This window comes from Episyrphus balteatus, chromosome 3 (genome assembly GCF_945859705.1).
Source record: "Episyrphus balteatus chromosome 3, idEpiBalt1.1, whole genome shotgun sequence".
NCBI lineage: Eukaryota > Metazoa > Arthropoda > Insecta > Diptera > Syrphidae > Episyrphus > Episyrphus balteatus.
In genome coordinates, this window is record NC_079136.1 from 49,134,292 (window position 1) to 49,146,760 (window position 12,469).

Here is a 12,469-nt window from a genome sequence, read left to right on the forward strand (position 1 = left end):
TTTTTTTGTTGAAAATGCTGCCCATATTCTAATATAAAGACTGCTTAAGAACTTCTATACAAACAATTTGATTAAAATCTGAGTAGTCTCTTGCCAATTATGTAAGTCAGAAATCAAGAAAAGAGTATTCTGACATGTAGGTAGTAGGTACCGTCAGAAAAATCATGCAAAAAGTCCTATTTTATTCAAAAGAACGAATGTATTTGTGTCATTACGGATTACACACTAGAGTTGTAACTTGTAAAAGATTGCAACCTGTTTTAAATACAATATTTAAAGAAAACAATAAAGTGTCATCAAATTAGCTCTGACTGAATTCGTGAATGTTTTATTTTGAAATCTTAAAAAAATTAATTATAATTAAGAATTTTCTATAAACATTTCTTGATTTTTATAAGAAAATGTTCTTAAAAGTAGGAGTAGCTAAAGTTTGTTTAATTTTCGATGTTGATCCCCGTAGGTATCAACATAGTAGGTACTGTTGAGCAAGTTAAGTTTAGGTTAAAGTGACTGTCAGGCAAGAGACCCGACTCACTTAGATTCTCATGGATCAATAATTGTGATAACACAAAAAACTTGCGGGTTTGGAAGGGAACTAACATAGTCACTTGCCCTCTCAAGTTTAGGATTCGCTAATTTTGTTTTGTTTATTTTATTCTTTTTTTTTTAAATAGTTCTTATGATTGTGATTACAATTTTTCATGTGTAATATTGAAAATAATGCAAGTTTTTAGTTTTTTTGCAGTTCTGAAATGCATAGAAAATTAATTTCAAAGGTGATAAGGATGGTTGTTACGTGCTTTCTAGAAAAATGATTCATTCAGAGATACTTTCAACACCTTTTACTTTTATTTGTTTTGCAATTATTTTAAAGATTCAAGCAACTATACAGGATCACTGAGGTTATCTTCCTTCCAAAGCATTTAAATGCGATAAGAGTCTAATTATCAAATAGCAAAACACAAAATTAAAAAAAAAAATAAAATGCACGACTGGGTCGCACGTACTTGCTCTTGTAGTTCACAGTATCTTTATCTTAAATATCTATTGGAAATTTAAGATTTTGTAGAAAAAAAAAATCAAAAAAAAAAAAATCAAAAGTTTAAAAATTAGGTAAATTAAAAAAAATTTTTTTTTCAAAAATGTTTTTAAAAATATTTTTTTTTAACATTTTAGATTTTACATTTTATTTTTAACATTTTATATTATATAAATGCCAAAAAATATTAAAAATGCCAAAAAAGACGAATTTAGGCCTATCTCCATACTGCCATTTCTGTCAAAGGTCTTTGAAAGGATTCTGCAAAAACAAGTAAATGCTTATCTCGCTGCCAACTCATTGCTTAGTCCAAAGCAATCTGGTTTTCGTAAAAAACACAGTTGTATAACTGCACTTTTAAATGTAACTGAAGACCTGAGGCAAGCTTTGGACAAAGATCAGATTACTTTCTTGGTTTTGCTTGACTTTTCAAAGGCTTTTGACACTGTCAATCATGTCAATTTGTGTAGAAAACTTATGCAAAATTTTAATTTTTCATCCGGTGCTACAAAATTAATTTTTTCTTACCTCACTAACAGAAGACAAGCAGTGCAAGTTGGAGATAGACTATCTAGTTTTTTACCAAATGTTACTGGTGTGCCCCAGGGATCCATTCTCGGACCCCTTTTATTTTCAATATATGTAAATGAACTTCCATCTTCACTTGCAAATTGTTCATCTCACATGTACGCTGATGACATTCAGTTATATTTTAGCTGCCCACTGGGACTTATTGAGCATGGAGCATTTTGTGTCAATGAGGATTTAGAAAAAGTGGTAAATTGGTCGCAGTCAAATGGTCTTGTTTTAAACCCTAAAAAATCTAAGTGTCTTGTCATTTCTAGAAGATCTATTGATCTCACGTACTTTCCACCGATTGTTCTGAGCAATGCTCCAATCGAATACGTTTTAACAGCAAAAAATCTCGGTGTGACTTTTAACCGCTTTCTGACCTGGGATAACCACATTAATGGAATTGTTGGCAAAGTATATGGTGCACTTCGTACACTTTGGGTTACACAAGCTTTTACTCCAACAAAAACGCGTTTTCTCCTTGCTAGGTCTTTGATTATTCCTATCCTATTATATGGAAGCGAAATTTATTGTAATTGTAATTATGTGAGCAAACGTAAACTAAATGTCGCATTTAATTCTATCGTACGTTATGTATACGGGCTACGGAGATACGACAGAATATCTGGTTTTGCTTCGCGCCTACTGAATATGCCATTTGAAAACTATCTCGATTATCGAAGTTTAATTTTATTCTCTGATATTCTTCTAACACGCCAGCCACAATACTGCTTTGAAAAAATTAGAATTGGATCCTCGCACAGATCTCATCAGTTAATCGTTCCTCGGTTCTCATATCTAACATCGGAGCGACAATTTTTTGTAAATTCCGTCCGTCTTTGGAACTCATTGCCGCGTAACTTAAAAGAAAACCAAAGTGCAACAAGCATTAAAAAAGTTCTAAAAGCTCATTTTTCAATTTGAATTTAAATTTGCTATTATACGATATTAATTGAACTTATGTATATATTTAGATATCTCATATAATTAATTTGTTTTCAATTTTATTAATTGTGTGGATTAGAATCAAAACCCATTTTATCCACTTTCAGAGATTTCGAGTAAATCGAGAAAAACAAAATTAGAAAATCAAAAAATGTATGGATTTTGCTATTTTCTACATATTTTGTGGTCTGATATCTTAGCCATAAAATACAATTTGGGATTCAAATTTGTCCCACGTATGCATTTGAATAATAAGAACAAAACCTCATACCTAAGTCATTTTTTTTGAAAAGTGGATATAATGGGTTTTGATTCTGATCCACACAATTAAAGTAACATTTTTGGCTCAATTCTGTAAAATTAGCTTACCTCTATTTTATAAGATTTTATATCTTACAGATTGTAGGCAATCACGAAAAATGAAATAAATAAATAAAAATAAATAAAATAAAATAAAATAAATTTTAAATAAAATAACTAATGCTTTGATAAAATATATGAACTTAAAAAATATGTCAATTTTTGAAAAACGGCAACGCCATATTTCCTTTCTCCGCATTTTTTGAGAAAAACTAAAAACGCAGTTTTGTTGGAATCAATAAGTATTCCGCACACCAAATTTGATCGAAATCGTTAGAGCCGTTTTCGAGAAATTTGAAATACCTCGAAAACGTTATATGGGAGGTATGCGTTAAAATGGAGATATTAAAAAAATAAAAAAAAACGGGTCTAGGGAATTACGTAAAAATCATCTGTACCAAGTTTAAAGCAAATCCGTCCATCCGTTTAGGCCCTAGCTCGATGTACAGATGGACGCACAGACGCACATACGCACATACGCACAGACGCACGGACCGACGGACGGCATGACGAACACCACTTTTTTGATCTTCTCCATCATCGTAATGTCGGTTTTGATTAAAACCTCGAATTTTTTTTTCTACACGAAACCAATACTTGCCCTATAGAGCAAGTAAAAAATAAAATGCACGACTGGGGCCGCACGTACTTGCTCTTATGTTATCATACCTTTTATGTCAAAGCTTTTTTGTAAAAATATTTTCAATTGGTTATAATTTGATTTTTTAAGGAATTTCATAAGAAATGCAAAAATAATATTTATTATGTAATTTTTGTTTATAATTTCTTAAGCCATATTTCCGTTATCCGTATTTTTTGAGAAAAACTAAAAACGCAATTATGTTAGATTTACGTACAACATTACGTGTGTTAAATTTAATCAAAATCGTTAGAGTCGTTTTCGAGAAAATTGCAATAACTCATTAACGATGCACGGGAAGAGCCGACATCGGCGATTAAAAAAAAAAAATTAATATCATATTTTCACTAAACGTATTTTTTGAGAAAAACTAAAAACGCAGTTTTGTTAAATTTACGTACAGTATTACGTTGGAAAAATTAAATCAAAATCGTTAGAGCCGTTTTCGAGAAAATTGCAATACCTCGAACACTTTGTATGGGAGGTATATGTTCTAAGCGAGATATTAAAAAACAAATAAAAACCAACTTTGGAAATTACGAAAAATCATCTGTACCAAATTTCAAGAAAATCCGTCTACCCGTTTAGGCTGCAGCTTCATGTACAGCTTTTTTTGACGACGCACAGACGCACAGACGCACCGACGCACAGACCGACGGACGTCATGACGAAAACCACTTTTTCGGACTTCTCCATCATCGTAATGTTAGTTTTGATTAAAACCTCGAATTTTTTTTTTTGACACGAAACCAATACTTGCCCTATAGAGCAAGTAATAACCATCTGTCACCGACAGGTTGATATTATGGAAGAAAACCAAAACATCATCCGTCGTCGTCAACCTTCAACACTAAATCAAAAACAAAAATAAAACAAAACCTCAAGAGTGATAAGAGAATTCCAATCATTATAGGGCTTGTCACCGGACATCCTATATAAAAAGAAAATGCAATTTCAGTCAGCATCCAGTTCGTGAATCAAATTCGTTTTGAGAGTTGACAAATTTCGCCGCCATGAAAATTGCATTGCTTCAATTACCAGTAGGCTCAGATCCTACTACCAATGTCAATCGAGCTGTAGAGGCCGTAAAACAAGCAAAGGCTAAAAATCCTGATTTGAAAGTTGCCATTTTGCCAGAGTGTTTCAATGGTCCCTATGGAACGGAATTCTTTGCCCAATATGCCGAGAAAGTTCCTCAAGGTCCAACTTGTCAGGTTTTATCAAAGTTGGCCAAGAGCCTTGGCCTATATCTAATTGGTGGAACTGTAATCGAACAAGTTGATGGAGGCGATTTGTTCAACACTTGCACGGTTTGGTCTCCCGATGGCAAGTTAATTGGAAAGTATCGCAAGGTATGTGATGATGATGTTATTTTGAATAAATCCCAGAGGGAAAATAATTTATTTCAACGTTTGGTTGCGCTCTCCTGCAGATGCATTTGTTTGACATAAACCTTAATTCTGAAGCTGGCGGTTGCATGCAGTTTAAGGAATCATCAGCTCTAAAGCCAGGCAATGAATTCACCGTGGTCGAAATTGAAAATCGAAAATTCGGAATTGGCATTTGTCATGATATGCGATTCGATGAATTGGCCCGAGTCTATCGCAAGGAAGGTAAGTACCCTATAGTCTCTATATATCTGCATTAGACCATTGAACCAAGTTCTGTGTGTGTGATAATCCCCTGAATGTGTTCTGTGTTTTTCTATAGGATGTGATGTGATTGTATATCCTTCGTCCTTCTGCATTGCTCAAGGTCCAATGCATTGGGAATTACTGCAAAGGTCCCGTGCAACTGATAATCAAGTCTTTGTCGCAACCGTATCATCGGCTCGCGATGAGAACGCTGATTACGTTTCATACGGCCACTCGATGGTTGTGGATCCATGGGGCCGAGTAATGTGCGAGGCTAGCGAAAAATGTGAAACTGTTATCGCTGATATTGGTAAGTTGAAGAGTTTTGTGTGCGAGGATTTTCCTTGGATTACAACTGATTTATGTTTTAGATTTTAAAATGGTTGATGATGTTCGAAAGCAAATTCCAATCTATGGACAAAGGCGCACAGATATTTATGATACCATCAAAATGAAGAAGTAAGCATTTGAATTGGAAATGATTGAAGACTTATGCATAAATGTCAATTTATTTTATCGCTTGAATTTTTGATTAAATAAACCAAATGCAATAAACAATGAAAGAGTACTTTATTATGATTGAGAAAATATTATTTACATTTTACATTTTTGTGAATATTTAGATTTGGAAGGGGTGTCTGAAAAATTATGGAAAGAATTTGTCGTTCAAATAGGTAAAGTAACTAATTAAAGATAAGGTTTTCAAAAAATATGTTCGTTCTTGTTGATTCTCATGAATTGGTATGACCTAAATATATGGAAAGGAATAATGTTTTATTTCTGGTTGTAGGTATTGCATCGAGATAATCTCGTTGTATAATGACCGTTTTGATGATTTCAATAATTTATAACGCAGGTTGCTACCATAGGTCATAACACAAAAAAGTGGTTGTCAATAATACATACAAAAATCATTTAGTAAATAACGTTCTACAAACCCCTTTTTAACCAAAAATTAAAAATTTAAATAATGACTAGAACATTTATTTTCACTGTTTTATAGCCATTCAAAGTTAAGATATAAAAAATCATTATCTCGTTTACGTATATTCAGGTTTTTACTTGCAATCTTGTAATGCAGGTAACTTGTGTTGAAAAAGTTAAAACACTAATAAATTATTTTGGAAATTGAATAAGAAGGTTAATGCTATGTAAAAACAGTAAACAGTTTCTTGCTAAATAATATTAATGCTTATTGTAATAGAATTATTAATCTAACAATTTCAATTACTTTTTTTTACCTAAGTTTGAAGTAAATTAGAGATTTAGTTGATTTCCCCAAGATTTTCCACTAGAAAAGTGTTATTGAAATGTAGAATAATGTTCTAACTTTGAAATTAGCATTATATTCTTATCTTGTTTTTTCGAGTTATACAGTATGGTATGTCACTTTTGTATGGACGAAAAAAAATACTCTAATTTTGCAATATAATAGTTTTCAAAAGTTTTATTAGGGTTTAAGGTTTAATAATATGTAAAAAAAAAAAATATAATATCGTTCGTCTTTGGTTCGCTCAAATCGGTTGAAGTTGTTAGGAAAAAAACGATTTTATATGAAAAAATGATTTATTTCCTCTGCATATTTTTTCGCAAATTCTTTACTTTATTCAATTCTAACAAATATAAGCTTAAAAGTTTTTTTTCTTTATATATATGTATATATATTTATATTATTTGTTTTTGTATTCAAACGGTGCAATTACACAAAAACATATATTTGAAAAATTTTTTTAAATCCAAATTTCTTCGATTTCTTCCTATATTTTGAGCGAGAAAATTGTAAACGCAGGATTTATTTTTGATAAATAATGCAACTTTTAAAAGCTATTACATTTGAAAATTCGATACTTTAGCATTTTGACACACCCTGTTATACAGGGTGGCGCAGATATAATGCATTTATTTGATTTGACTAACATTAAAAAAAAAATTAAATGTTTTTTTTTTTTTTTCAAGAAAAGTTTATATGAAAATGTAAAATGAATGTAATTAAGTAAAACAAAATTTACACTACCCAATTTGATGCACACTTATGGTCGATTTTCGGCATTTTTCATTGTTGCTCGCAAATATGAGAAAATTATATTTTTGAAAAACCTCATCTCAAAAAAATGCATAAAAACTATTAAAAACCAAATTTTTCAACTATTTTGCAGTTATTTGTGCATTTTTTTTTAGGTAATAATGAAAGCATTTTATTTTTGACCACACTTTGTAGGTATGGGAGATTTACTTAAAATGTCAAAGCTTTGTATGTAAGAACTAATAAAAGAAGAAAGAATTTTAATTTAATTTGAAAAGATGTTTTTCGTAGTTAAAAAAAAAATGTAAAACTTGTTTAAAATGGAGCACTAACGATTTTTTTAAGCTCAATATAAGCTCAATATAAGATGGTTTTCACTTTAACTGCCATCTTATTAAAACAATAAGATTTCTAATTGAAATAAATGGAATCTGTTTAAGTTCTGGTAAATTTAAAATGAAATTATTTCTTTTTAATGAGTATTTTCTTTTTAAAAATACTCGAATAGAAATGAAAAGATTTCTTATTAATTCTATGTGTATACTAATTAAAACTAAAATATTTGCTTAAAAAAAGGGAAATATTTTAAATCAATGTGAAAATCTACTTATATTAAAACGTTTTTTTTTTTGTCTTATGAATTATTAAGTTGAATGCAACAGAAAGCTGTACTCAATAGAGCGAAAAGTTAGATTAGTGCAACTAAAACCTTTAAAAATGTATTGATTTCCTGTACAGTGCATTAAATCCTTCAATAAAACATTTTTTTTTTTAAAAGATCATTTCTCAAAACAAAAGCGATTTAACAAAGTAAATTCAATCAGAAAACGAATTGTATTGAAATCTTCTTAAATTAATACAGATTCTATTTGTTGTAAGCATTTCTTTTTTTTTTCGATGTACATACAAAAACTCTTACATGTTTCAAAACAAAAGTTGTCATGTCATTTTTAATAAAATACCAATTAATACTTAAAAACAAAGTTTGAAAAAACTTAATCGACGAGTTCTCAAAAAAATTGATTGTTCAAAAACAAAAAAAAAAAAAATTTTTGAAAATTTTTTTAAAATCCAAAAAATTGTTTAGGTATTGAACATTGTATTTAGTTTTTAATTTATGGTTACGAAAATGCTTTAAAATATTTATTTTTGTTGAAATCGATTGAAATGAAAAAAGCGGTTCTATGGTAGGTAACGTTTATAACGATTCAAAAACAAAAAGTAAATTGTTTAATTTTGTTATCGTTAACAAAGAAAAGAAACATAAAAAAAAATATTTTCTTAACTTAAAAAGAACCCTTTTAGCCACATCACTTCCAAAAAATTTGATTGAAAATGTAAAAGTCGTTTATGAGAAGTCAATTTTTTTCATTTTGCTCACACTAACCCTACCTACATATCTTAAGTAGGTATAAGTATGTTAAGTCGACAGATAGTAATAGTAACATGTGTTATATTTAATTTTACAGCTTTTCCTTTCAAATTAAAATGTTCAATGTTATGACACTGTAGGTAAGACATTATTTTCTGAATTAAGTTAAGTACTCTTTAACTGTATATTGCATTTGGTTTATTTGATCAAAATTCAAGAGATGACATAAATTGCTAATTGAGTAACATCGCATTTCCCTTTTAAAAATTTTACTTCTTCATTTTGATGGTATCGTAAATATCTGTGCGCCTTTGTCCATAGATTGGAATTTGCTTCCGAATATCATCAACCATTGTAAAATCTAAAACACAAATCAGTTGTAATCCAAGGAAAATCCTCGCACACAGAACTCTTCAACTTACCAATATCAGCGATTACAGTTTCACATTTTTCGCTGGCTTCGCACATCACTCGGCCACATGGATCCACAACCATTGAATGTCCGTATGAAACGTAATCAGCGTTCTCATCGCGAGCTGATGATACGGTAACTACAAAGACATGGTTATCATTTGCACGGGACCTTTGCAGTAATTCCCAATACATTGGACCGTGAGCAATGCAAAAGGATGAAGGATACACAATTATATCGCATCCTATGAAAAAATAGAACAATTTTGGGTGTATATCACACAAAACTTGGTTTAACGGTCTAATGCAGATAGGTTCTTACCTTCTTTGCGATAAACTCGGGCGAATTCATCGAATCGCATATCATGACAAATGCCGATTCCGAATTTTCGATTTTCAATTTCGAACACCATAAATTCATTGCCAGGCTTTAGAGCTGATGATTCATTAAATTGCATGGAAGTGCCATCTTCAGAGCTTACATCAAACAAATGCATCTGTGGGGGGAAAAGGTTAGGTTATCAACTAGGAAAAAAAAATGTTTCCCTTAAAGTTTCCCTTAAATATCATCATGACATACCTTTCGATACTTTCCAATTAACTTGCCATCGGGAGACCAAACCGTGCAAGTGTTGAACAAATCGCCTCCATCAACTTGTTCGATTACAGTTCCACCAATTAGATATAGGCCAAGGCTCTTGGCCAACTTTGATAATACCTGACAAGTTGGACCTTGAGGAACTTTCTCGGCATATTGGGCAAAGAATTCCGTTCCATAGGGACCATTGAAACACTCTGGCAAAATGGCAACTTTCAAATCAGGATTTTTAGCCTTTGCTTGTTTTACGGCCTCTACAGCTCGATTGACATTGGTAGTAGGATCTGAGCCTACTGGTAATTGAAGCAATGCAATTTTCATGGCGGCGAAATTTGTCAACTCTCAAAACGAATTTGATTCACGAACTAGGTTACTGACTGAAATTAAAGTTGTTTTTAATCTATGTAGAATAGAAATGTCTTATCATTTTCAAAGTTTTTGTTTTATTTAATTTTTTAAGTGTTGAAGGTTTACGGCAGAGGTGGATAAATTTGGTTCTCTTCCATATTAGATAGTTATGTTTGCTGTTTTGTTTTGCCATTTGATAATTGGATTCTTATCGCAACTTTATATAAATCTTTAGAAGCATAAAAATGCTTTGTATGGAAGATAACTATACCGAGTCTATAATAGTTGCTTACTGCTTAGATATTTGGAATTACTTTAAAGTTTAAAACAAATAAAAGTTAAAGGTGTGAAGTTTATTTCAGCGTGAGTATGTTTTCTGTAAAATAGAAAATACGTTCGTACATAGGTACGCAATAAATTGTTAATATTTAGATTTTATCATTGCATTATTCTATACTCCAGTCAAACTGTCATTTGACTTAGCCAGTGCCGGATTAGCCTCAAGGCAAACTAGGCAGCTGCCTAGGGGCCCCACTTCAGCTAGGGGCCCCTCGCCCCGACTACGAACAAACAAAATTTCTTGGAGTTGTACCTTCAATAAAAAACAGCATTACATTTGTATTTGTAAAAATAAGAAAAAAGAAGAATAAAAAAACGTTTGCAAATCATTAAACATTAGCCCCGTTCCATTGGAGGTGGTAGTTTACTCATGAGTTGATCTAGTACTATATAATTACCACATGATCTTCTACTTCTACCACTGATCTATTTTTTTTTTTTTTTTTTTATAATGAGCGCGCACTAAAGGGGTTTTGGGTACCCTTAATATACATGTGTTTATAATGAATTATGACTCCCATCCCATCCTGAAGGGCCCAACCCAGCGATGCCAGATTGAGGGATTTTTTCCTGTTTTTTTTTTTCGGTATTTTTGATTAGGGAAAAATGGAAAATCAACCCAGAACTGTCAGCTCAAAATATATCACGTTTAAATACCAAGACAAATACTGTTCTATTCGAATATTATTCCAACGACATCGAACCAGAGTTTAGTAACGAGATGGTGCCATTAAAGCTCTTCATGTTGCAATCAGATAATATGTCAGAAAAATCTGAGATTGTGCATGCAGAGAAGTTAGAAGTTAATATAGGCACCGTTACAAATTTATTCATAATGAATTACCCCAAATAAAAACATAACTTCGAAAACAGCCAAAAGGACGTTTTTTTGCATTTTCTAACGGTAATATTTCAAAAACGGATGCCAAAAAAAAAACACATCCAACACTACTAGGAAAGTATATTTTGGTTCTTGTGGCAAAAACCTTGTTGACCAGTGTTATCAATTAAAAAAAAAACTAAACCACCCACACGCGTTTTGAACGCGTTTCAAACGCGTTTAGGACGCGTTTTGGATGCGTTTTGGACGCGTTTCGGACGCGTTTCAGATGTGTTTTCCCAGCAAACGCAGAACTACAGAAAAAACCGGTGAAATATGTACGTAAAAGAAGTACTTCTTTTCCACTGAAAAAAGATAGGAGCTCGGGAAAAAACTCAGTTATATACTTTCTGTATATAAGAATACGTGAAGCAGCTATCTATTTCTTGCATGCAAGATGAAATAAATTTCCCCTCCATTAATAGTACAGACAAATGTACTTCAAAAGTGCATCAGCGAAGCACTTCTGGAAGTGGTTCTGATGTACATTTTCCAGTACTTTTTTACCTACAGAAAAAGCACTGAAACTTGTACTTTTAAAGTACTTATTTGGAGCACTTTCATGGGTTTATATCCGTACTGCTAAAATCCATATTTTAATTTCATCTGAAAATAAAAAAATCTTCAAAACAAACAAACAATTCTTTTAAACTATTATTTAATATTTTATTGGAAAAACACAAAATAGTTTTTTTTTTTTTTGAAAACAAAATACATAAAAAAAGATCATTGGGCACGCGACTGTGGCCTGGCCAGTTGAGAAAAATGAAAAAGAAAAAAATACTCTGCGTCTGCAGTCTGCACTTTGGTGGTAGTTTTTGTATCTTGTTTTGATTTTTTTTTTCTAAATGCTCAAGGCTGAAGCTGCTGTAAACTCAGTCAATGATGTCTGGAATTGATCGCCACTAAAAGACAGAAAAATCAACAACTTTATAATTTATCAATTTTATAATCAGCATACCTTTATTTTCCAAATCAATTATTGGTGGCTGTTTTTGTATCATTTTTGTATTACTTTTTTTTCTAAATGCACAAGGCTGAGGCTGTGCATTTTGATGGTGGAAATAAATTTTTGTGGCGTGCCGAAGAATTTGTGTGGTAGATATTGTTTAGAGAAAATAGTTTTCACAAATAACAAATAGCGTTTTGGACGCGTTTCGGACTTTTTTTTTTTTCCCTTTTATTTATTCCAATAAATTTACATTTGGTATCTGCAAAGCCTATAAGGCTTGTCTGCAGAAGACTTTACATATTTTTAAATTCATATAGTGTTGAACAATTTGAACAATTAAAAAATTCAAACAAAT

At 31.4% G+C, this 12,469-nt stretch overlaps 2 protein-coding genes across 2 annotated transcripts; one reads left to right on the forward strand and one right to left on the reverse strand.

Annotated features, from left to right (window-relative positions):
- The first annotated feature begins 4,509 nt into the window (after positions 1–4,509).
- LOC129914527 (omega-amidase NIT2-like) lies at positions 4,510–5,746 on the forward strand. The gene is made up of 4 exons (XM_055993829.1): positions 4,510–4,909; positions 4,990–5,170; positions 5,268–5,501; positions 5,563–5,746. The coding sequence occupies exons 1-4, from the start codon at positions 4,571–4,573 to the stop codon at positions 5,652–5,654; spliced, it is 846 nt and encodes a 281-aa protein (XP_055849804.1). The 5' UTR covers positions 4,510–4,570; the 3' UTR covers positions 5,655–5,746.
- Positions 5,747–8,836: 3,090 nt separating this feature from the next.
- Positions 8,837–9,975, reverse strand: LOC129915754 (omega-amidase NIT2-like). Its single transcript, XM_055995416.1, has 4 exons — positions 9,578–9,975; positions 9,320–9,494; positions 9,009–9,242; positions 8,837–8,947 (listed from the first exon to the last, which is right to left on the reverse strand). The coding sequence occupies exons 1-4, from the start codon at positions 9,914–9,916 to the stop codon at positions 8,856–8,858; spliced, it is 840 nt and encodes a 279-aa protein (XP_055851391.1). The 5' UTR covers positions 9,917–9,975; the 3' UTR covers positions 8,837–8,855.
- Positions 9,976–12,469: the final 2,494 nt, after the last annotated feature.

Excerpts from the sequence above, each read along its gene's own strand:
- LOC129915754 (XM_055995416.1), bottom strand. The coding sequence starts at position 9,916 with ATGAAAATTGCATTGCTTCAATTACCAGTAGGCTCAGATCCTACTACC. Across the intron at positions 9,495-9,577 it reads TAATTGGAAAGTATCGAAAG|ATGCATTTGTTTGATGTAAG; the intron begins GTATGTCATGAT and ends TTCCCCCCACAG. Across the intron at positions 9,243-9,319 it reads CCGAGTTTATCGCAAAGAAG|GATGCGATATAATTGTGTAT; the intron begins GTAAGAACCTAT and ends ATTTTTTCATAG.
- LOC129914527 (XM_055993829.1), top strand. The coding sequence starts at position 4,571 with ATGAAAATTGCATTGCTTCAATTACCAGTAGGCTCAGATCCTACTACC. Across the intron at positions 5,171-5,267 it reads CCGAGTCTATCGCAAGGAAG|GATGTGATGTGATTGTATAT; the intron begins GTAAGTACCCTA and ends GTTTTTCTATAG. Across the intron at positions 5,502-5,562 it reads AACTGTTATCGCTGATATTG|ATTTTAAAATGGTTGATGAT; the intron begins GTAAGTTGAAGA and ends TTTATGTTTTAG.